Source organism: Heptranchias perlo, chromosome 19, assembly GCF_035084215.1.
Source record: "Heptranchias perlo isolate sHepPer1 chromosome 19, sHepPer1.hap1, whole genome shotgun sequence".
Classification (NCBI taxonomy): Eukaryota; Metazoa; Chordata; class Chondrichthyes; order Hexanchiformes; family Hexanchidae; genus Heptranchias; species Heptranchias perlo.
In genome coordinates, this window is record NC_090343.1 from 32,296,658 (window position 1) to 32,322,562 (window position 25,905).

At 39.8% G+C, this 25,905-nt stretch overlaps 1 protein-coding gene across 1 annotated transcript; it reads right to left on the reverse strand.

Moving 5' to 3' along the window:
* Positions 1-383: 383 nt before the first annotated feature.
* On the reverse strand, positions 384-25,462 carry kcng1 (potassium voltage-gated channel, subfamily G, member 1). Its single transcript, XM_068000596.1, has 3 exons — positions 25,307-25,462; positions 22,255-23,069; positions 384-5,165 (listed from the first exon to the last, which is right to left on the reverse strand). The coding sequence occupies exons 2-3, from the start codon at positions 23,011-23,013 to the stop codon at positions 4,452-4,454; spliced, it is 1,473 nt and encodes a 490-aa protein (XP_067856697.1). The 5' UTR covers positions 23,014-23,069; positions 25,307-25,462; the 3' UTR covers positions 384-4,451.
* Between the last annotated feature and the right edge of the window lie 443 nt (positions 25,463-25,905).

Here is a 25,905-nt window from a genome sequence, read left to right on the forward strand (position 1 = left end):
TTAATATACTCCTTAAAACCCACCTCTTTGCCCAAGCTTTTGAACGAGTCAGTCTGTAGACAGAGCCGGAACCCACAACCTTCTAGTGAAAGGGTATGGGTATTTCATATGGAGCCACTCACATACTAACTGCAACTTAACATTTAATGTAAAAATGTTCAGCAATGAACTGATTCCCACTCTTCACTCCTTTTCATGCTTAGGAACAAGCCATATTCGGAAGATCATTTGTAAAAACTGCCAATAATTTCTAATCTGTGATCATAAAGGTTACTATCAAAGGTAGTTCTCTTCTTGTAGTTCTGTAATAAAAATTATGAAATTATGGAATATTCAACTGTTCTTTGAAAAGAATATATAGAAAGCACAATACTAAATGACCATTTATTTTAGTTTCATTTATTTTAAGCTCAGGTGGAACAATTACAATAACGGATCATTTAGCAGAATAGGTACACAGCTTATTCAAGCAACTGATTCTTATGCATGCATCATTTACAGCTTGGTAATAGATTATCCATCAGCAAAAAAACGATTATGTGCAAAAACTGATACAATTCAGTTATATATTGACTCTACAGTTGATTAGTCATTCTTAAATGATTGTGATTTGTACTTGATTCACTATTCACATAAAAAATAAATTTAGCATGTGAGATAGATTATTTTGCTGCTCACCTAACTACAAGTACTGTAGATCTGCAAATACTCACAGAATATATAAACGGATGATTCAGATCAAAGCTTTTATGTTTTAAATTACATGTTTACATTCAAGCAATGTGCAAATGCAATGGTTGCTCGGCAGTTATACTATTCAGTTCAAGAATATTCATTCTAACACCAACATAGCTGATTAAAGAGGCTATATCCCTTTTGCTGACAAAATAAAAAGGTTTTACAACATTTGATCAAAGAACATTACAGGCAAAGAAAAGAAAAATATTCAGCTGCCATTTTATACGGCATATGTGTGGAATCCGAATTACATCATGTACGTAATAAAAAGTACAAATAGTGTAAGATTTAGATTTGGTGTCCCTTTAAAAGGGTCAGCAGGTTTTTATGAACTATTAGTTGTGTTATGTTAATAACAGTATTACTGGTAGGTTTGGTAATACTTCCTTTCTGAGGAATATTTTATTTCCAGTGAAGTTCTCCTTATATGGGAAGTTGAAAAGAAATACTGTAGTACTGTTTTAAGTTCAAACTTGTTGTTTCAGGGTATGTGGAAAATCATAAGGGTAAAAGTGACAGCATTGTATGTATAGGAAAGTGGTGAGCCACATGGACCTAGAACCTGCTCACATAATCTCCATCTATTAGCATACACGTGTTACTTTCTGTGCACCAAATTAATCCTAGTTTCACGCAACCTCCGGGGTGCATGTCATGCCGAGACCGATTCAGAGGCAGAATAGTCTGAATGCTCAATTGATTCATGGCTTCATTCTTCCCCTCCCCCACCACTTTATATATTCCCCTTGTAACATTTCCTCCACCCATCCAATAATGCCTGCCATTCACTTGGCACAAATTGTCAACGCGTGTACAAAGCATGCCAGACAAAACTGCAATGTTGGAGTTGCTGCTCTGAGAGCTTACAGTATAAACAGGGCACCTCCACTAAATCAATCCACATACTGAACTTAGATCAAGACTTATGTAAATAGAGTACGGTCTGTAGTTTTGTGCAGCCCATTATGGAAAGGACATTAAAGCCATAGAGCCTAGATTCACCAGGATCATGAAAGGGATAGGAAATTATAGTTAGGATAAAAGTCTTGAGATACTGGGCTTATTTCCACTGGAACAGAGAAGGCCAAGAGGAGATTTAATAAAGGTTTTGATTGAGTGGCTAGGGAAAGACTATTTCCTCTGGCTGGGGAGACAGTGACAAGGTGTCATCATCTTAAAATTGTTATTAAGAGAGTGAGGAAAAATGTTAGGAGAAAGGTCTTTACACAGAGGGTGTTGGAGCATGGAATGCTTTGCCATAGAGGGTAGTTGATACAGAGACCATTGCATCCTTTAAAGGAAAAACTGGATAAATATTTGAAGCAGAGGAAGATACAGGGCTATGGGGAGAGTAGGACAGTGGGATTAGTTTTGGATTGCCCTACCAAAGACAAGATGAGCCAAATGGCTTCCTTCTGTGCTGTAAACTTCTATGGTTCTAAATATAACTTGAAAAACCCCTTGACAATGACCTCTCAAAGGAGCAAAATAAATCAGATCCTTTCACTAACCTAAGACCTCATTTACCTCAGCTGGGAATGCAAGAATCATCATTGTATTATCCATGTATCATAAACCATGTTTATACAGCATTATGTGCCTGGTTTAATATAGATTCTTCACACTATGTACGAAGGTGATGATCGGAACTTGTTCTGTTTGCCTACTGTGTCACAGTGGGCATCCTTCTTCAGTAGAGTGCACACGAAGGCAGATCATATAGTTGCAATGTACAGCTTACGAGTTTGAATACAATTTGGAAAACCAATGCCAGTTTCATGTAGCCCACTGTGAAGCCTTGGCTCATCCGGCATTGTTTTCATTCCACTTTCATGTGTAGCCTGGGTGGGGTTCACATCAACTTTACAGCAAATTGGGTTAAATGGATTTCAAATTAATTTATAAGGATGATACCAGAACTGAGAGATTATACCTATCAGGAAAGATTAAACAGGCTGGGGTTCTTTTCTCTAGAAAAGAGAAGACTGAGGGGTGACTGATAGAGGTCTTTAAGATTATGAAAGGGTTTGAAAGGGTAGATGTAGAGAAGATATTTCCACTTGTGGAGGAGACTAAAACTAGGGGCCATATATACAAGATAGTCACATATAAATCCAATAGGGAATTTAGGAGAAATGTCTTTATCCATAGAGCAGTTAGAATGTTGAACTCACTACCACAAGGAGTAGTTGAGGCGAATAGCTTAGATGCATTTAAGGGGAAGCTAAATAAACACACGAGGAAGAAAAGAAGAGGTTATGCTGATAGGGTTAGATGAAGAGGGGTGGGAGGAGGCTTGTGTCGAGCATAAACACCGGCATAGAGCTGTTGGGCCAAATGGCCTGTTTCTGTGCTGTACATTTTTAGTAATTCAATGTAATTGCTCCCACCTCACAAAAGTTGAATCCCAAGTGCTATTTTTATAACACTTGTAACTTCTGCCTAAAAAGGCAAAAGTATATTCAAATTTAACATATGTAACAATTAGGAAAGTACTACAAGAAGGTGACCTTTATAGGATTATCACTCCATACCGTCATCTCAAGGCTGACATCGCGACAGGTCAAGAAATTGCAACTTCGCAATTCTCCAATGTCATTTTTTATTTTTATGCAGTTCAGCAAAAGGAATCATCCTCGTGAAGAGTTAAGTAAATGGTTCGCCTTGAAGAGATTCCTTAGGAATTGCAAAATGCCTTACAACTTGCCAAATGGCTCAACAAAAATATTCCCAAGGTCAAAGCAAAGGTATTTGTCAGTTAAACTATTTAGCAACAGTTTGCCAGTGAAATCATATTGCAAGTCAAATTCACAAAAAAAATGTGCTGCACAAATAGTCTTGTAACATCGCATGACTTTTGAAAAATTGATTGAATGATGTTTAAATCCTGAACACTATACAAAGGTCAGATCTCTTTTTTGAAAGCTCGATCTTTTGTAAATTGTTTATAGTACAGACACTCATTGTACATTCCCAGTCTGCTGAAAATACATATTCCATGCAGAATTTTTGAAGCACTGAGTTTCATTTTATTTTAGTCTTTGGACTACATCCAATTCTTTTTCCTACCAATTAGATTTTAGGTTCGATAAAGTAATATATGCTTGGGAAGGTAAAGGATTTCAAATCTAGAAATAAACCTCCTAAAAAGGTCAGCCAAATGGCTACTGCTTCCTTAGATATTTCAGGCAATCCTCATTAATGTCACATTTATGTAGAATAGTGCTAGGTGGTTACTTGTTACTTTTGACAGCATTTGCTGTGACATGTTTTAGGTTAGTTATTGTATAGTTATAATGATTTCTCGGTTGCCCAGTAGGACAGCCAGTGCTGTTCAGCTTCTTCACACTAAATCTTGCCTGAAGTCCTTCAAATTCTTGACACATGTTGATTTGAATACTGTCAACGGTATTTGTAAAATTCTCTGACAATCCCTTATTGATTAGATTAAAATATACTTAGAAATCACACTTAAATACTTGGTATATTGTCCAGACTGTTGATAGTTGCTACATTCTCAAAAAACATTTCACATTCAGACGTACTTGTTCTAAATATCAGATTGCTACAGAAATCCCCCTTTCTGCAAAAATAAAACTGCACAATGCTTTTCAAATGAAAATTGTCTCTCATATCTACTGTTCCACTCAAAATAATATGGTTTAGTTATCTATGGGTTCCAAAGAGAGACTCGGAAATAAGTTCTCACTTTTTTACGAAATATTGCCCATCTGTGATTTAGATTTAATCATGAACTGTAATCTTCTTTGATCTCTTTGCTGTTCTTGCTTTAACTCCACATATGAGCGAGAGAAGGTGTGAAAGATGGAGGTTACAGGAAAGGCCATGAGAAGAATGCCACTCAAAATGCTGCTTAGTGCTACCACTTGGCCTGGGATGCTTCGTGGCACCATGTCTCCATAGCCCACCGTTGTCATGGTGATAACTGCCCACCAGTAACATGCTGGTATGCTTGTGAACTCCTGTGATCCAGACATTTCATTCTCAATAAGATAGAGCAATGGGGAGAAGAGTGCAATGGCTACACACAAGAACAAAAGGAGGAGACCAAATTCACGTGTACATCTGCGAGCTGTTAGCCCCAGTGTCTGCAGTCCCAAGGAGTGCCTGGCAAGGCGCATTACGTACAAAATCCTCAAGGCACGGAGGACTCGCAGAACCAGGCCCACCTTGTCGAGGTAACTGCTTCCTGCTCCAGGTTTTCCATTCTCCACTGATGTGGTGTCCACCAGAAGGGTGATGTAATAGGGCAAGATGGCTATCATGTCAATAATATTTAGCGGGGTCCTCAGGAAAACAAATTTGCTGCGAGCCTGTATGAAACGCAATACAAACTCCAGAGAAAACCAACCTACACAGACAGTTTCCACGATGAAAATGTTGTAACACTTCTGGGAGCATTCACCCTGCAGGCACAAAACATTAAAGAACAGTAAATAAATGACTACTGTTTTCAAAAGTTACTTTAACACTTTTTAGATGTATGAATGCACAATCTTATGCGTCTTTTTTCCAAAATTCTTAAGGAACCATGGGTGTTTCTTCACTGAATAAAATATAAATATACCTTTTTATTCCACTATTGGTCGCAATAATATACTTTTTCTTTCTGGTACTCATTTTGTAATCTTTTGTCACCTCCTCCTTTTCTGAAGGTGCTGACTCCTCCTGGGGTATAGTTCCTACAGGCACTAATCACTCTCTGGTATCTTGTCATATTGGCCATTTTTTATGTGTGAATGTTAACAGACTATTTGGCTCTGGTAGGTGGGTGGGGAGGGAAAGAGCATCACAGCTGAGCCCGGTCCTGTCCTCACTTCAAATCCACAAAGTTACACTACCCAAATAAATTATTTCAATTTTGATCCCATTCAGATTGTCAAGGTAGGTGTGTATGGGGTGGCAAAATGTAACCATTGTACTCCAAACCCAAGCATGTTAAATCAAAATGGAAGCAATTCTTCCCTATGCTCATCATTGATGAAACTGGCCTATAAATTGTTGGATACTATTGCAGTTGATGTTCACATCAACATAATGGTGAAAAAACAGCATATTCTTTCTCTCTCCTTTAGTACATTTCTGTTTGGATAATATCTTCCACAATAGTAGTTCTACAATCCTAATATCCATCTCCTCTATGAATACTGAGGCCAAGAACTTAATTAGTATCTAAGCCATTTTCTTGCTTCTTTGATGTCTTGATGACTATCCTCTTACTACTCCTATAAGCCAACTGTAACCAAAGTGCCATATGAATGCAAATTAATATGGAGAATGTCCTGAAACCCTTTATGGGGGAGAGGAAAAATAAAAATAAATAAAAAAGGTATAATGGAGCAGACATGAGAGTTAAGAAAGGTGACTGGAAGCTTGGTTGAAAAGAAAGGTTTTGAGAAGGGCCTCTGGCAGCTGAAGGCTCTGACACCAATGGCAGGACGAACGAACAAGGGCCTGTACAAAAAAAACCACAGTCAGAGGACTGAAGGGTTCAGAAGAGGCTGTAAGACCAGGATGGGGATTTACAATTTAATTTACAGGGGAAGTCAATCTAGGTCAGCAAGGAAGGAAATGATGGGAAAGTGGGAATCAATGCAGGACAGGATACAACAACTGAGTTTTGATCAAGTTGGAGTTTCTGGAGGCTGGAGGATTGGAGGCTAGGAGAGCGTGGGAATAATTAAATACACAGGTGACAAAAGCATGAATAAGAATTTCAGTTGCAGTGGGGGTAAGGTAGTGGTGGCGGTGGAAGTAAGTGATCTTGTTGATGGATAGGATGTGGGGTTTGCAGCTTAGCTCTGGATCGATAGGGACACCAAGGTTTCACATTATTTGGTTCATTCTGAACAGTTGGCTGGGGAGCGGGATGGAGTCACTGGCAAGGGAAAGGAGTTTATGGTGGGGACTGAAAATGATGGCTTCAATCTTCCCAATATTAAGTTGGAGGAAGTTTTAACTCACCCATGACTTGATGTCAGACAGATACCCTGACAGCACAGAGTTGGGTGTACGGTCAAGAGAAGTGGTAGAAAGGTAGGCCAGTGTCTGTGGATGATGTCACTGAGGGGGTTGCATACAGATGAAGAAGAGGAGGGGCCAAGGATCTATTCTTGACTCATTGATGGACATGAATGAGCCTATAGAAAGCCTCTATATTTCCCTTTATATGATTTTTGTTCATTTCTTTTCAACGTCCTCTTAGTCTTGCTAATTTCAATTTTTATAGCTTTTCTATATGTTCTTTAGATATTCCCTGGCTTTCATTTTTATTATCTGCCATGTAAGCATTAAAGGCTTCTTTTTTAGTTTCAATTTTGATTTAATCACCCTATTCACCCATTGAAACCCAGCTTTACATACACTTTTGGCCATACTAGAATAAACTTGAATTGTACACTTTCGATCTTCTTCCTTGAGGGAATAGCAACACACTGACTGAGAAAATAATTTTGAACACATGCCCATTTCACCACAAACATTTTTCCTATCTCAATCTATTTTTCAATAATTAAAATCTCCTTCAATTATAACTCTAGGTTAATACATGGCTCTCTAAATGGTCATCCTCAGTTTCCTTTCCACTGTTGTATGGCAGTCTATAACATACTCCTGATAATGTGAATTATTCCTCGCTATTCTCCAGTTCAATCCAAAGGGATTCTGTTTGGACCACTTCTCAATTTAAATCCTCATGCCTAACTTGTACAATAAGCATTATATATCCTCCATGCAATCTGCCGTTCATTCAGTAAGTTTTCTACTTGTTCTATACAATATTTAAAAATCCTTTAAAAACTTTAATGGTTAGTGTAATATAAATCATATCGAGGTACTTCACACAATTTTTAAAATACTACTATAATTACAGAGTGTACAGCACAGAAACAGGCCATTTAGCCGAACAGGTCTATGCCAGTGTTTATAGTCCACAAGAGCCTCCTCTTACCCTATCCTACTGATAGTTGAGATACTAAACAAATTGATATATTTAAAACCCGTTTCAGAAACTATAACCAAATTATTTCTGTCAGACTTACACAAATAATAAACATCGCATTTTAACTGAAATGCTGATAACATTTTTTGGATATAATAATACTTAGGATCATTGTTATCATTCAAAATTCTAAGCTGAATAAATTCAGTATAAATGAAAACTTCCTAGCAGTGTTTAAGTAAATTAATCTGTGTATATCAGTACAGGTACAGTAAAATGTCAACATATGGTTTGAAACTGTCCTAAAACTGTCCAGAAATTTGAACTGTAATTTTAGGCTTCCCCACACATGAAGCTCATGGGTTAAACTTTTTCCTTCATTGTCTGGGCAGTAATAACATTAAGTTTCACCTTTCTGCAGAAAGGCTGAGCTAGATTGAGGGTTGTAGGTTTTATTTGGTTAGAATTGAGGAATAATAGAGGAGCTATTATGCTACTGGGTATATACTATAGGCCACCAAATAGTGGGAAGGAGTTAGAGTAGCAAATTTGCAGGCAAATTACAGAAAGATGCAAGAACTGTAAAGTGGTGATAATGGGGGACTTCAATTATCCCAATCTAGACTGGGATAGTAACAATGTAAAAGGCAAAGAGAGGGAGGGATTCCTGAAATGTGTACAAGAGAATTTTCTTGATCAGTGTGTTTCCAGCCCAACGAGGAAGGAAGCAGTGCTGGAGCTAGTTCTGGGGAATGAAGTGGGGCAAGTGGAGTATGTTTCAGTGGGGGAGTAATTTGGGGAACAGTGATCATAATATTATCAGGTTTAGAATAGTTATGGAAAAGGACAAAGAACAATCAAATGTGAAAATACTTAACTGGAGGAGGGCTAACTTCAGTGAGTTAAAATGGGATCTTGCCCAGGTGGATTGGAATCAAAAATTGGTAGGCAACACAGTAATTGAACAATGGGAGGAGATGGTGCGGGTACAGAGTAGACACATTTCCACAAGGGGGAAAGGAAGGGCACCCAAAGCTAGAGCTCCCTGGATGATTAAAGACAGAGATTAAAATGAAACAGAAAAAGGAGGCTTATGACAAATGTAAGGTTCATAATACGGTAGAGAACCAGGCTGAATACAGAAAGTACAGAAGAGATCTAAAAAAGGAAATGAGAGGCAAAGAGAGAGTATGAGAATAGATTAGCCCCTAACATAAAAGGGAACCCAAAAGTCTTTTATAAACATATAAATAGTAAAAGGGTAATCAAAGGCAGGGTGGGGCCAATTCAGGTCAAAAAAGGAGATCTTCTTGTGGAGGCAGAGGGCATGACTGAGACATCCGTCTTCACTAAAGAAGAGGATGCTGCTAAGGTAGCAGTAAAGGAGGAGGTAATAGCGAAATTGGATAGGCTAAAAATAGATAGACAAGGAGGAGCTACTTAAAAGGTTGACAGTACTCAAAGTAGAAAAGTCACCCGGTCCGGATGGGTTAGGGAAGTAAGGGTGGAAATTGCAGAGTTTCTGGCCTCAATCTTCCAATCCTCCTTAGATATGGGGGCAGTGCCAGAGGACTGGAGGATTGCAAATGTTACATCCCCGTTTAAAAAAGGGGAGTGGGCTAAACCTGGTAATTACAGGCCAGTCAACCTCATGTCGGTGGTGGGGAAACTTTTAGAGACAATAGTCTTTTAGACAAAATAAACTGGCACTTGGAGAAGTATGGGCTAATAAATGAAAGTCAGTACGGATTTTTTTAATGAAAATTGTGTTTAACTAACTTGATTGAGTCCTTTGATGAAGTAATGGAGAGGGATGATGAGGATAGTGCAGTTGATGTTGTGAATATAGACTTTCAAAAGGGATTTGATAAAGTACCACATAAATTAAATTAAAGCCCATGAGATTAAAGGGACAATGGCAGCGTAAATACAAAATTACCTAAGGGATAGAAAGCAGAGAGTAGCAGTGAATGATTATTTTTCAGACTGGAGGGAAGTATACATTGGTGTTCCCTAGGGGTCGGTATTAGGGCCACTGTTCTTTTTGATATATATTAATGACCTAGACTTGGGTATCAAGGTTCAATTTCAAAGTTTGCAGATGACACAAAACTCGGAAATATAGTAAACAATGTGGAAGATAGTAACAATCTTCAGGAGGACATAGACAGACTGGTGAAATGGACAGACACATGGCAAATGAAATTTAATGCAGGGAAGTGTGAAGTGATACATTTTGGCAGGAAGAATGAAGAGCGGCAACATAAACTAAATGGCACAATTTTAAAGGGAGTGCAGGAACAGAGACACCTAGGGGTGTATGTACACAAATCTTTGAAGGTGACAGGACAAGTTGAGAAGGCTGTTAAAAAAGCATATGGGATCGTTGGCTTTATTAAAAGGCACAGAGTACAAAATCAAGGAAGTCCTGCTATACCTTTATAAAACACTGGTTAGACCTCTGCTAGAGTATTGTGTTCAACTCTGGGCACCGCACTTTAGGAAGGATGTCAAGGTTTTAGAGATGGTGCAGCTGAGATTTACTAGAATAGTACCAGGGATGAGGGACTTCAGTTATGTGGAGAGCCTGGAGAAGCTGGAGTTGTTCTCCTTAGAGCAGAGAAGGTTAACAGGAGATTTGATACAGTTTTAATAGAATAAATAAGGAGAAACTGTTTCCGTTGGCAGAAGGGTCAGTAACCAGAGGACACAAATTTAAGATGATTGGCAAAAGAACCAGAGGTGACATGAGGAAACATTTTTTTTAATGCAGCGAGTTGTTATGATCCGGAATGCACTGCCTGAAAGGGTGGTGGAAGCAGATTCAATAATAACTTTCAAAAGAGAATTGGATAAATATCTGAAGGGAAAAAAAATTTACAGGGTTATGGGGAAGGAGCAAGGGAGTGGGACTAATTGGATAAGAGCTGGTACAAGCACGATGGGTCGAATAGCCTCCTCCTGTGCTGTACCATACTATGATACTATGAAAACAGGAGTACTGAGACCACGACACCTGTGGACAAAATGCATATTGCAGACATTAGCTGTTAGTGATATCATGCAAAGTTATGTTATTGATTGAAACATGGGTCAAGTGTTATTAATGTCACAGAAACGTTATTAAATTGTGACAACAGGAAATAGGTGTTAGAATGGGAAGTCTCAAGAATTTTAATATACCAACTGATCTCCCGTGGTGTTGGACACAAGGAGACAAGACCAAACGTGGTCTCCAGCTGACAGGGATTGATGGAGAGGTCATGAGGTCAAGCATTAGAATAAAGGCGATGGTATGCAAGATGTACTGAGCCAACAAAAAATAGAAAAATGTTACATCCATATGAGTATTTAAAGAACCAATAACAAAAATATAAAAATATCACTCAACAACCACTTGCATTTATATAGCACCTTTAACGTAGTAAAACATCCCACGCGCTTCACAGGAGCGGAACGAGCCACATAAGGAGATATTAGGACAAATGACCAAAAGCTTAGTCAAAGAGGTCGGTTTTAAGGAGTGCCTTAAAGGAGGAGAGAGAGTTAGAGGCAGAGACGTTCAGGGAGGGAATTCCAGAGCGTATTGCCTAGGCAGCTGAAGGCACGAACCCCAATAGTACAGTGATTAAAATTAGGGATGCGCAAGAGGCCAGAATTGGAGGAGTGTAGGGTTGTAGGAGGTCACAGAGATAGGGAGGGGTGAGGGAGGGATTTGAAAACAAGGATGAGAATTTTAAAATTGAAGTGTTGCTGGACCGGGAGCCAATGTAGGTCAGCGAACACAGGGGTGATGGGTGAATGGGACTTGGTGTGAGTTAAGATACGGGCAGCATAGTTTTGGATGAGCTCAAGTTTATGGAGGGTGCAAAGTGGGAGGCCGGCCAGGAGAGTATTGGATTAGTCGAGTCCAGAGGTAACAAAGGCATGGATGGGGGTTTCAGCAGATGAGCTGAGGCAGGGGCAGAGATGGGCCATGTTATGGAGGTGGAAGTAGGCGGTCTTGGTGATGGAGCGGATACGAGGTCGGAAGCTCATCTCAGGGTCAAATAGGACGCTGCGGTTGCGAACGGTCTGGTTCAGCCTCAGACAGTGGCCAGGGAGGGGGGATGAAATCGGTGGCAACAGAAGACAATGGTTTCGGTCTTCCCAATATTTAGTTGAAGGAAATTTCAGCTCATCCAGCACTGGATGTTGGACAAGCAGCATGACAAATGAAAGGCAGTGGAGGGGTCGATAGAGGTGGTGGTGAGGTAGAGCTGGGTGTTGTCAGCGTACATGTGGAACCTGAAGTTGTGTTTTCGGATGATGTCACCGAGGGACAGCATGTAGATGAGAAATAGGAGGGGGCCAAGGATAGATCCTGGGGACTTCAGGGGTAATGTTGCAGAAGCAGGAAGAGAAGCCACTGCTGGTGATTCTCTGGCTACGACTGCATAGATAAGAATGGATCCAGGCCAGGGCAGACCCCCACAGCTGGACGACGGAGGCATTAGAAGAGGATGGTGTGGTCAACCGTGTCAAAGGCTTCAGACAGATAGAGAAGGATGAGGAGGGATAGTTTACCATGGTCACAGTCACATAGGATGTCATTTGTGACTTTGATAAGGGCCGTTTCAATGCTGTGGCAGGGTCGGAAACCTGATTGGAGGGGTTCAAACATGCGGGAAAGATGGGCATGGATTTGGGAGGTGACAACACGTTCAAGGGCAAAATAAGAGCTCATGGTGTAGGGGGTAACACATTAGCATGGGTAAAGAATTGGTTAGCTAACAGGAAACAAAGAGTAGGCATCAATGTGTCATTTTCAGGTTGGCAAGATGTAACAAGTGGAGTGCCACAGGGATCAATGCTTGGGCCTCAACTATTTACAATCTATATCAATGACTTGGATGAAGGGACCGAATGTATGGTTGCTAAATTTGCTGATGACACAAAGGTAGGTAGGAAAGTAAATTGTGAACAGGACAGAAGGAGTCTGCAATGGGATATAGATAGGTTAAGTGAGTGGGCAAAAATTTGGCAGATGGAGTATAATGTGGGAAAATGTGAACTTGTGCACTTTGGCAGGAGGAATAGAAAAGCACTATATTATTTAAATGCAGAGAGATTGCAGAACTCTGAGGTACAGAGGGATCTGGGTGTCCAAGTACATGAATCACAAAAAGTTAGTATGCAGGTACAGCAAGTGACTAGGAAGGCAAATGGAATGTTGTCATTTATTGCAAGGGAAATGGAATATAAAAGTAGAGATGTTTTGCTACAGTTGTACAAGGCATTGGTGTGACCACATCTAGAATACCGTGTGCAGTTTTGGTCTCCTTATTTAAGAAAGGACATAATTGCTTTGGAGGCGGTTCAGAGAAGGTTCACCCGACTGATTCCTGGGATGAGGGGGTTATCTTATGAGGAAAGGTTGGACAAGTTGGGCCTGTATACACTGGAGTTTAGAAGAATGAGAGGTGATCTTATTGAAACATATAAGATCCTGAGGGGACTAGAAGGGATAGATGCTGAGGGGATATTTCCCCTTGTGGGAGAGACTAGAACTAGGGACTATAATTTAAAAATAAGGAGTCTCCCATTTAAGACAGAGATGAGGAGAATTTTTTTCTCAGAGGGTCGTGAGTCTGTGGAATTCCCTTCCCCAGAGAGTGGTGGAGACAGGGTCATTGAATATTTTTAAGGCTGAGTTAGATAGATTCCTGATTAACAAGGGAATCAAATGTTATAGTAGGTAGACGGGAAAGTAGGGTTGAGGTCGCAATCAGATCAGCCATGATCTTATCAAATGACAGAGCAGGCTTGAGGGGCCGAATGGCCTACTCCTGCTCTTAATTTGTATGTTGGTATGTTCATATGAGAGGAAAGGAAGGTTGGAGATGGGGTGGTAGTTTGCAAGGACTGAGGGGTCAAGGGTGGTTTTTTTGAGGAGGGGAGTTGATGACGGCAGATTTGAAGGGGAGGGGGATAGTAGCTGAGAAGGAACTGTTACCAATATCAGCTAATATGAGGGCCAGGAAGGGAAGTTGGGTGGTCAGCAGTTTTGTGGGAATAGGGTCGAGGGAGCAGGAAGTGAGTCTCATGGTCAAGAGGACATGAGGGCAGATAGGAGAAAAACGAGAGGAAGATGCGAGTTTCAGGCTGGGAAAGAGGGAACCTTAGGGGAAGTTTGGCTTGGTGGGATAGGGGAGGGGAGGGAAGCGGCAGGGGCAGCTGAATGGATGGTCTCAATCTTAGTGACAAAGAAGTCCATGAGCTCCTCACATTGTTGATGGAGGCAAGGTTGGCGTGGCAGGGGAGAGGGGTTTAAGAAGATGGCTTGTAATGGAGAAGAGAAGCCAAATTCTAGTTGATCTCCTGTTGCATTGCACGTGGGAAATCAAGAATAAGGGCACTTTTCATATCAAGCAGGATTAGAGATAACTCCCTGATTTTTTCTGATGAGACCCGTGGATGAATTGCGTATGGTTTGAGGTGCTAAGCAATTTAAACCCCCCTAATTCTTCCAATATGCTTTAATCTGACCAATTTTACAATCTCAGACACTGATCCCAACTATAACTTTATAATCAGCAAACAGTTAATGCTAAATTACTGTTACATAACTGAACTGCCTTTATAACCTGTTATTTATTTCATCAATTAACCCTATCTACTAATTATTTGCATACACAAATGCTTAAATTTAAGTGCTGCTAAGTATGATTCTAAATTAATAAACAATTGTTAGTTTATGACTTTGTTGCTTGACCGCTTTGATAATTGGCAGGAAAGGGTTAATTCATTCATTCAGTAACTTTTGTGGATGCTGATGGGAGCTTGGTAGCGTAAATGCTAATATAATCCAAACTGGTTGATGTAATACAGTTCAGCGGACCAAATTTAGGCATCATTCACTCTTAGGCATTGATGGGAGAGGTAAATCTACACTATAATTCAAAAATTGTGAGAAGAGATCAGTAGGACATAGCTGGCTAACTGTCTCCATCCTGCCTATAAGAGTTCTGTACACAAACGCACGTAGCATTTGAAATAAAACAAGTGAGTTAAAAGCGCAAATTCTGCTTCAAGGGTATGATGTAGTAGACCTGGCTATATCTGGAACATGATTGAGAGCTAAATATTCCAGGCTACAGGATCTTTAGAAAGGAAGGGAAATTGGGAAAGGAAGGGGAGTGGCATTGATAAAAGACACAATTACAGCAGTGGAAACAAGGGATTTCAGTAAGGGTGAATGGGCAGTAGAAACACTATGGGCAGAGTAAAGGAACAGCAAAGGATGCAAGACTCTGGTAGGAGTTGTCTACAAATCAGAAAACAAAGGTGAAGTAATTAACTTTTCAAAGACCAAGGTTAAATATAAACAAACACAGTTGACATAATTAGATTGTGCTAAGCAATTTAAGCCCTCCTAATTCTTCCAATATGCTTTAATCTGACCAATGTTATCAATCTCAGACACTGATCTCAACTGTAAATTTATCAGCAAGCAGTTGATGCTAAATTATAGTTGCATAACTGAACTGCCTTTATAACCTGTTATTTATTTAATCAATTAACCCTGTCTACTAATTGTTTGCATCCTCAATGCTTAAATTTAAGTGCTGCTAGCTATGATTCTAAGTTAATAAACAATTGTTAGTTTATGACTGTTGTTAGACTGCTTTGATAATTTGGCAGGAAAGGGTTAATTCATTCACTCAGTAACTTTTGCGGATGCTGATGGGAGCTTGGTAGCGTAAATGCTTAATTGAAAAGTTTTCAAAATTAAATTGTTTGTATTTTAAGAAAAAAATCCCCTCAGAAAAAAAAGAGGTCCACCCGATGCAAGTGGGCGGTAGTAGAGTGAAATTCTTCGTACACCACTTACCGCCCTGTTACTGCTCTGCTGCTATCCTACAAAATTTGCACCAGTATCTGAAGCTCAGAATTCAAGTCTATGAATTTGAAAAGTTTGTTTTAAGCAAAGAAGACAGTCACCACAGCATGGATCATCACTTCAGGAGACAAAGGAGCAGGAAACGTCAAAAGTGCTGGAACCTATTTATGATTGCATTTTAACAAACTACACTCTTATTAAAACATAGCACCAACATGGGCAGATACACTGCCAGGAAGATCTATTGATTTTAGTGAACCAATTCTATTTTAAAGGCTGCTAATGACAAAAGTACATTATCTGTGGATCAATGACTGTGGGACAATAAAGTGGCTCTGTAATGCTAAGTTTCAGCCTTACATTAATCTTTTGTGTAATACAAGGTTTCAGTCCATGTTATCAACAACTATCACTAGTTAAATCTGTGGTTAGTTGGTTTGTTTATCCTCAATCATAGACAAGGTTACCAACACTATTAAAGCACCTGTTAATGTAATGTCTTAAAATATAACGTAGTGTTGAATACAAAGAGGTATGGAGGACATTCATAGGAGCTCTGACAATAGCCAACTGATGACGATCTCTACAACTGCATCATTGGGGTGGAACTTTCACCTTCGGCGGAGACGTGAAACAGGTCATAGCGGATCGGTCGTCTGTTATACACCCTGCCTGAATTTTCTTTCCATTGATGTCAATGGCACAAAAAAATCAGATGGGATGTGTAACGGGCAGCCGATCTGCTACCGCCTGCTTTACGCACTCACTGAAGTTGAAAATTCTGCTTGATGGGGTACATATGGAGCAGGGGGTGGGGGTGGACCTGGAGTGGCAGTGATCGGTGGGGGGGTGGGGGGGGGCCTGGAGTGGCAGTGATCGGTGGGGAGTGGGGGTGGACTTGGAGTGGCAGTGATCGGTGGGGGGGGGGGGGCTGGTGGGGAAAGGGGGCCAGCGATCGGGAGGGTGTGGGGGAGGGGAGACGGTGAGAAAAGCTGTGACCGGGAGTGGTTTTAATGTAGAGCTGGGAGGAGCACTCCAAATTTTTAAAAAACTTACCTTTTTGGTGGCAGCCTGCAGTGGTCCCTTTAAGGACCCCTGGTTAGGCTGCATATAGACCTGGTTTTCTTGGACACAGCTGGCCTGATGCATTTAGGGCAAACCAATTTGGTAAAGGGGCCTCAAACAGGCTTTAGGCTCTTTATTTGTATATGCAAAGGACCTTATGCCTGTTTCAGGAGCAGGCCCTGGATGCCTCTTACGATGCCTATACCAATATGATGTACGGTGCACTTCTGGCTAAGTATGTGCGTTTAGTCTAATTATGAATATGATCACGTCTCCTTTAGCTAGTGCACTGTGGGTAGTAGTTGAGCATAATGAGTTCATGTTAAATTCTAGCAAGGAAAATTAGGTCTGATATGTTAAGACTTATCTTCCAGGATGTGTCTTGCTTGAGGAGAGTGCAGATTGGAGAATTAAATGTGGAGGTCAGTGTAACCAATTCTCTAATCTACACTCATTGAGAAAGGTGCTGAATCTCACAACTTTGGGGCTATTGTACTTTGAAGAAAGCAAATTATAAAATATCAGGCACAATTATCAATGAAGTTCCAAATGCATGGATGTTTCAATGGTGCATAACACTAGTACTCTAACTTGCACTATAGAATGGTAGGATAAAAGGTTCAGGGCCCTAATTCCTCACGAGCCAAGTTCCTGCGTCAAGGACGCAGGTTAGCTGCTTCGTTGGGGTGGGGGTGGGGGTGGGGGTGGGGGGGGGCAGGCAGGAAGAAGAAAGGGTGGCTTTGGAGTGCAAGTCGCCTGCAGCAACTCTTATACAGCTCCTAGCAACCCGATGAGGAGAAATAATCAACAAGAAAACCGGGAACAGGTTACCTGACCTGCTCTCAGCAAAACAAAATGATACACAATCCTCACCAGACACTCTAAAGAGAGCAGGGAAAATCAAGTAACTGATAATGCATTATGAAACATTTTTACCGGATAAAGATTAAATTTTGTATTGCAGATTTTGCCCCTTTGCTATTCCCCTTTATTGTGCCACATCACAAGTCTCTTCCCTTGGAGTTATTTGCATTTTCTCCAATAAATTCATTAATGCTGCATTGGAAGCCAAAACAATGAACATCTAACTTACTCCTGAACACAGCAGCAACTGGGAGGAATCTTCCCATAGATAGGTGGTTATGAATTTATTGATAACTACATCAGGAGAAAATTTGTATCGACTCAAGAACGGCATTTCTAACTTACAGGCAAACACTTTAAAATTTGGCAATATTAACGTATCTGTCGATCAGATTTTATGCCCTGGGCCAATAGCTGGCAGTAAGCAACAGGCAGTACAGATGTTCTGTAAGGAGATAATGTTTGTTTTTCAGCAATTTTTTCTCCGTGCACATCTGGAGCCCTGCCACACAGCGATGGCAAGACTCGAAGCTGCAGTCATTGCCGCAGGGACTCTGGGACCTGGCTTTATCCACTGTGGTGAGAATAAAACCAGCTTCCATCAGTATCACAGATTTATTTTGTAGCTGCCCTGGGATTAAACTACCGATACCACTGGTAGTGCAGAGTACCTGCTCAAGGATTGAGTTTATGAATGAATTACGGAAATTTAAATAGGATTCAGTTCCTCCTTACAACTTTCCCCATGTTACACAGTCACTTTGACCGAAACTAATGTTTTCATCAGCAGCCTTCAAAATCACTTTATAATCTCCTGGCTTTTGTATTTCAGCACCTATCTGTGAGCATGAATTGAATATTGAGAATTCTGTTCATGTTTAAATCTATCTCACGAAAGATCTGGATCAGTAAAATTTAGTCCTGTCTTTTCAAAATGAATTACTGCCCTACTTTATATAGTTTAGTAGTTGAAAATAAACTGAAGAGATACCGAAGTAGAGCTGCAATCTCGAGAAAAGGAACAGAAACCATAATAGAGCTGGGACGCTGAAAAATATATCTGATGGGTCTTTGATGCTGGTAAACGGGAATGCATAAATGGACTTAAATGCCTGTAGCTAACAGTATGTAAATATTGATATAAAAGTAATCACTGAGGACTGCAGCTTATTCAGTCATAGCTTATTTAACAACACACACAGTAGAACAATTCAAGGAAAGCTTCTTTTTCTAAAAATGCATGAAACCCAAATAATATTTTTGCTTCCAATTTTAATTCCAAAAGGTAATCTGTTTCCTAGCTTCTGCCAATGTTATTCTTAAACTGATGAATAGGAGGGAAGAAAAAGTGGCCCAAGGTAATGTCATCTCTGATTTTCACCACTTTTTATGGGGAGGCACCTAACCTGCACTCCCTGATGGTATGGAGATTATTGTGAATTTACTGCGTAATTGTGGTACAAACCCAAGGGAGTAATTTACATATTATTACCACCCCGTTTGCACCTAAAAATGGGGCAGTAGCAGGACTAAAATGAGTAAACAAATGGTAATGGAGAAAATAATGGGACTTAAGATTGACAAAATGCCAGGGCCTGATGGGCCCAGAGTATTCAAAGAAATAGGTGAGGAAATTGTAGGTGCGTTAGTCTAAATATTTCAAAGTTCTGTAGATTCAAGAATTGTGCCTTTGGATTGGAAAAATGCAAATGCCATTCCATTAATTAAGAAGGGAGGGAGAGATAAACCAAGTAGCTGCAGACCTGTCAGTTTAACATCAGTTGTGAGGAAGTTACTGGAACCCATCATCAGGGACAGATTGTCTGAGCACTTGGACAAGTATGAGCTGATGAGAGTTAGCATGGACTTGTTAAGGGTTGGTCCCGTCTGACTAATCTAGTTGAATTTTTGAGGAGGTCACTAGTATCGTGGATAACGGAATGTCTATGAATGTTGCCTATATGGGCTTCCATAAAGCATTTGATAAGGTTCCACACAAGACATTATTAGCAAAAATGATAGTGCATCGAATTGGAGGTCACTTTGTGACATGGGTTGGTAATTGGTTGGGAGGTAGAAAACAGAGAGTAAGGATAAACAAAATGTTCTCTGATTGCTAGGATGTTTCAAGTGATGTTCCCCAGGGATCTGTACTGGGCCTTAGCTTTTCACCATAAACACAGAATGACATAGAATGTACAGCACAGAAACAGGCCATTTAGCCCAACTGGTCCATGCCGGTGTTTATGCTCTAAAGGAGCATCCTCCAACCCCTCTTCATCTAACCCTAAAATATATTAATGACTTGGATGAAGGAATAGAGAGTTCTATATCCAAGCTTACAGATGACATTAAGTTAGGAGGCACAGTAAGTTGTGTAGATGGGAGCAGGAAGATGCAAAGGGACATGGACAAACTAAGTGAGTGGGGACAATTATGGCAGATGGAGTTCAATATGGGGAAGTGTGAAGTCATCTGATTTGGATCTAAGAAAGACAAATCAAAATATTTTCTTAATGGTGAGAGACTAGGGGCTGCAGAGGAGCAATGGGATTTAGGTGTCCATATACAAAAATCACTGAAAGCTAGTGCACAGGTACAATAAGTCTAATGGAATGTTTGCCTTTAATACAAGGGGGTAGAAATACAAAAATGAGGAAGTTAAGCTTCAGTTCTCTCGAATACTGTGTTCAGCTTTGCGCACCTCACCAGGAAAGATAGGCTGGCCTTGGAGGGGCTACAGCGTAGATTCACCAGAATGATACTTAAAGGGTTAAATTACAAGGACAGGTTGCATAAAGTTGGCTTGTATTCCCTTAAATTTAGAAGGTTTAGGAGTGATTTAATCAAGGTGTTCAAAATGATAAAGGGATTCAATAGAGTAAATACAGAGAAACTATTTCCTCTGGTGGAGGAATCCAGAACAAGACGGAATAATCTTTAAATTAGAGCCTGGCCATTTAAGAGTGAAATCAGGAAGCTCTTTTTCACACACAGGGTAGTGGAAATCTGGAACTCTCTCCCCAAAAGGTTGTGGATGCTGTGTTAATTAAAATTTTCAAGACCAAGATAAATAGACTTTTGTTTGGTAAGGGTATCAAGGAATATGGAGCAATGGCTGGTAAATGGACTTCAGGTACAGTTCAGCCATGATCTAATAGAATGGTGGAACAGGCTTGAGGGGCTGAATGTATTCCTATGTTTAAAATACTCCCCCATTTTATGAAGAAAAAGTATACTCGCCAGGCTTTTCTGTGACACTTGTGCAAAAGCATCCTCTTTCCTACCTGCATAGAGACATTGAAGTCTTGGGTCTCCCTCTCTGTTAGCCCACTCCAGGATGTCACTTACAAAAAGTGTGTTAGTGTGACTCCAAAATAAACCGCGGGGGCCATGACTTCAGAAAAACCAGAGAGTTGCTCCAGACTATGTATCCCCACCTTACAGTGTAGCTTCTCAGGATCACATGGCTCCAGATTGTCTCTGAAGGAGGTTTGAAGTTGCAGGTCTGCCATTTCCTACAGGTCTGCTCACGTACACTCCTTATTAGTGACGTCACTGGAGCAGCCTAGCAGGGAGGGATATCCAAATCAAGGGTCTCCACCTGGGTAATAAAATTGATATTTAATCAATAAAGAAAACTTTGGAGAGTTTTCTTAATGTACAATGGGGGAGTTCTTTAATTGGAAAGTGCTTCCTTTAGACTTATCTTGTTCTTTAAAGGAGATTGTTGTTATATTCATTAGAAAAAAAAATAAACATTTGTTTTCCAAAAGTTATTCTTAAGTGAAGTGTGAGCAAAGGATATGTTGAATTCTAACCATGCATAAGAAATAAATCAAATTTGCAATCTCAAATGACCTGAATTGGATTACTATGTACTCAAATGCAAATATCCAAATTTGCAGCACTTTGGGCTCTGAGACACATTTATGACCTTATTTAAGAGGCAGAATGCATGTGCAGGAGCACAAAATATTCAATGACTGAGAGTATGTGTGCATGTGTGGTTTGGGTAATGCCCAATCCCAGATTATCAAATGATGGAGTTTAAGCCTAATCCCTGGTGTCTAGTTTAGCCAAGTATCCAATCCCGTGAGTGTACCCATCTGAATCTCTGCAGGTCAGTGTTGTCCCTGCTATCCTTCACATTGTTGCCAATTTAGTGAGGGGGAGGCACGAGCATTCTCAGGCGTCTTGTGGAACACATGCATTTGATACCTGGTGGCTTAGTGACGATTGCATCCTTCCAAAACTATAAAACAAGCCCAAATGCAATCTGTAATTCTAACCAAGATTGCAGTACAGAGATGATTGAGGGACAGGCTGGATGGATCAGTGGGTCTTTTCCTGTCCGTCTAATGATGAGGGCGCACACTAGTCACACTACAATCTGTTTCTGTGCTGTTTCTTTCCCACATATGCAGATAAATCTACTGATATATAAATGCAGAATATTTTATACCATGAAAAATAAGCTATAAAAGTTCCATTAGAACTAAGTATTTGACTTTAGCAGTATGTAATAATTATAAATTTTATCATTTAGCTGAGTTCAGTTTTTCTTTGTAAATTCCTAAATTACTGGATAGAGTAGATTTATTGTACACTAGTATTAAATAGTACTATTGAGTGTTGAAAGTAAAATGCATATCTTGTATTTTGAAGGTATAGTATAGCTTAACTGTAAACTTTTACAGCAAGTTTAAAATCATTGTGAATTAAAGTGTAAAAACAAACTTACTTTATCCTCTTCTGCTCTGAGGTCAGGCATGGTACTGATGGATAGATTAACTACAGTAATTGTCACAAATATAACGGAGAGGCAGGCAAAGATTTTTCCTGGGAGTCCTGACTGAGGGTTTTCCACCATATCCCTGAGTTGTGTCATGAAGCGGTTACATCTCGACGGCTCTACAAAATCGCACAGCTTTTCACCCTCTGCCAGATCTTCCTCAATAGCGTTCATTTCTGCAAATTGTTCGATTTTCTGCAGGTATCGGCGACGACAGCACCATTCCAGATTGTCATCTTCAATGCCCCAGTACAACAATTCCTCTTGGAAAGAAAGGGCACACATTTCCCTCAAAAGTCTCAACTTCCCAGCCCTCAGGAAAGTCAAAATCGTCCTAAAGGCACCTGGGTTACGATCAAAGAAAAACTCATTGCAGGTCACATCGTAATCATCACAAATTTTCATTATTTCATCAAAGCTGTGGCAAAATCGGAGCTGTCCCAGACGCGTTAAAGGAAAGTCATCGAGCGTGGTCCATGGCAATAAGTATTTTATCCCCCCGACATTTATTATAACGTGGTGTTTGCGATCCTCTGGGAATGTACTGCCATACAAGTCTTCTTGAGGGTGAACTAGGTGAGCTCTATTGTAGAACACACCTTTCAGAGTCTGCGTTTCATTATAGATTGTTTGATTAAAGGAGTTTTCAGAGGCACAGCTGAGGGCGCTGTAATCATAGTCCGAACTGTCTCCTGCCAGCAGAGTCATCCTGAATGCAACTCTTCACATCACTACAGCCGGAGACATTTAGAAAGCGCAGCAAACTATAAGAAATTAGATAGAGACCAAAAATGCCAGATAATCACTCAGGAACATTAATATTTAGCATGTGAAGCCATAATAAAGTATGCATTACTAACTAAAAGCTACCTTTATTGTGTCTTAAAGAGCCATGCGATATGATTTATACCATGAATGGGCTTATCTGATGACTCATGAATTATTGTCATCGCCAGTGGAGATTATAAATCATATTCCATGGGTCCTTATCATATGTCTCCACAATCCACACAACTTAGTTCCTATTTAAAAATTGAAGTTTGAACTTTAACCATTTTAATTGCTAACCTAATATGAATTATCTGTCAGCTAAATCATGAGAGAAAAAACCTATCCCACAGTTCCTTGTTATGTACATTCCAATTGTGGGTCCCATCAGATTGTGATATTTTAATTCTAAATGATTAAAAGTCTTATATATGTTTAGGGAATTCTTTTTTGCATTGACTAGAGGAACTATTAATATAAAAATGTGTGCACTGTTATTACAGCATATTAATAAACACTACATTACTGAAGAAAGTATATTTCTGTGGGGGACCATTTGTTGTGGCCCCATTCCATGTACATTTATTTATGAGTTTAATAAAAGGCTTAGAGAAAGGCAACATTTGCTGGACTGTTCTATTAAGAGGCTTCTGTAGTTTTATTTTTTTTACACACGTTACGACATTCCGCAAGATGTTAGGTCCAAAAAATGTTTTTTTTTCCCCACTGTATCGATTGCAATAACTTGGCCAAATGAAATAGGTAACAGCGAACTACTCTGAAATCTATATGGACACTTTCCAAAAGGCTTTGTACAATCTTGAGAAAACCACCGTACAAAAAAAACCCAAGGTTGTTAATTTTGAACTTGTTTCTGTCAGCAGTAGGCTTCATAAATGACAGTGATTGCCTCTCACTAAGCCTTCTGATGATATTACATTGTATTCAGAAACCTTTACAATGTTGTAGCTATAAGTAATATAGCAGAAACTTACTGACACTATTATCTGGACACAATCTCCAACTGGTGTGGACATTCAGTTTGAAACAACTTCTGAGAAATTAATAAATTGTAAACTGTTCAACTGAGAATCCCCGAGTTAGTCTCTAGCTACAGATTTCTAGTTGTAAACGAACACAAATGGCAGCTTGGAGATCCCCAAGTATAGAGCCTCCTTTAAACAAACATTGTCACATACAGTATATCCAGAAGACAGCATTATGTACCTTTAAGCTTTTCAAAAGCATCATCTTGTCAAATTGCTGACTGAATTCAAAATGAATTAACGATGGTATCAGTAAAAAGAAAACGAATTAATTAAAAATCCAACCCAGACAGATCCTTGTTTGTTGACTCTCAATTAAATTTGAAACGACGAATTTTTTAATGCTTATGTTTTTATTTCGAGCGATTTGTTTTTATTTATCAAAACACACATATATATCCACCTGTTGCACTTGCAGATTGCTACAGGGATGTGTTTTTATAAAACACTGGACTAATTATTAAACACTATTCATTATCATCTGTCACCACAAGCTGCTACGCAGCAACATTCAAAACAGGCATCACCACCACATCAAGAACTAGCTGTGGTTGTGCTGATTCTGTGATTAGGGATAAAAAGCTTTAACATCTGAGTGAAACAGGATAAAAAGAACCGCACAGTCCAAGTCACGACTCTAATAAAAACAGCCAGCAAGACAGTTGTTAGATAATGTTTTTTTTAAAAATTGAAGCCTTTCCTAAAAGCATCTGAATGGACTCTAATTTTGGAATGCTACATCTAAAAGTGAGGTCAGCGTTTTGTTTTAACTTCCTGATATGGAGCGTTTGTTACTAGAAATTGAACGAAATAATTGCTAATTAATCTTGTTATAAGTCTGAACTAGTCTATACAATGCTAGAGAATCTTCATGCTAGACATTAAAAAAGACTTATTTAACTGTAAATAAATGGCTGTAAAGAACGTTACATTGACTGAATGTGTAGGTACTGCTCCTGCCAGTCTCCTAATGTTGAGACCAATTTAAAGTTTCAAAAAAGCTTTGTGTTCGCCTCCAAATCCGGGATAATAACATCATTTACTTTGAATTTCCTCCCCAACGCCTAGGGGGGAAAAAAGGTTTAATTCATCGTTAAAACACTTGTAGCCACAACATATACTCTAACAAAAGAGGTAGCTCTCCCGCATCCTACAATTGTAACTAACGATTAATATTTAACACTTACGCGCTACCACGAGAATAATTTCACACGGAGAAAGAAGTTCCTTGGGTTTCTGTTTGGTTTGGATTAAAGTTACTTTACACCGCAGTTTTGTTACTCGAAAACTCGCAGCAACTACACCTTGCGCCCAGCGTCTGTCCATATAAAGTATAGAGTGGAAATGGTATGTAAAGAAAGTGTAAGAGGATCAGAGCCAACAGGCTGCAGGCTAATCGTCTCCAGCAGACTGTTCTGACGCCACCAGGAGGACGTGCTCACTCGTTGAGAAGGTTTGAGTGAAATCCATGGCAACCAGCGCTTTCAGAATGGAGGATTTCCCCCCTTAAAATGGAAATGATCAAGCTGGGGGGAAACGGTAATTCACACTGCACATATACTCTAATAAAAGAGGCAGCTCTCCCGGGGGATATAAAAATCCCAGTATAAGTCAAACACTCTCAATTGGGTTGTATGCTTCTCAAAACATGTAAAACATGAGCGTTATGTTCAACTGTATACGATTTATGTCAGAATCGACACTGAGCAACTGAGATGTCTTACACCATCTGCAGCACAGTTCATTATCTGAGCTATAGCCTCACATTCTGACGCTGTGTTACCCT

Bases quoted from the DNA above. Each gene is read 5' to 3' on its own strand.
- kcng1 (XM_068000596.1), bottom strand. From the start codon at position 23,013: ATGACTCTGCTGGCAGGAGACAGTTCGGACTATGATTACAGCGCCCTC. The intron at 5,166-22,254 runs GTAAGTTTGTTT...TTGTGCCTGCAG, and splicing joins TCAGAGCAGAAGAGGATAAA to GGTGAATGCTCCCAGAAGTG.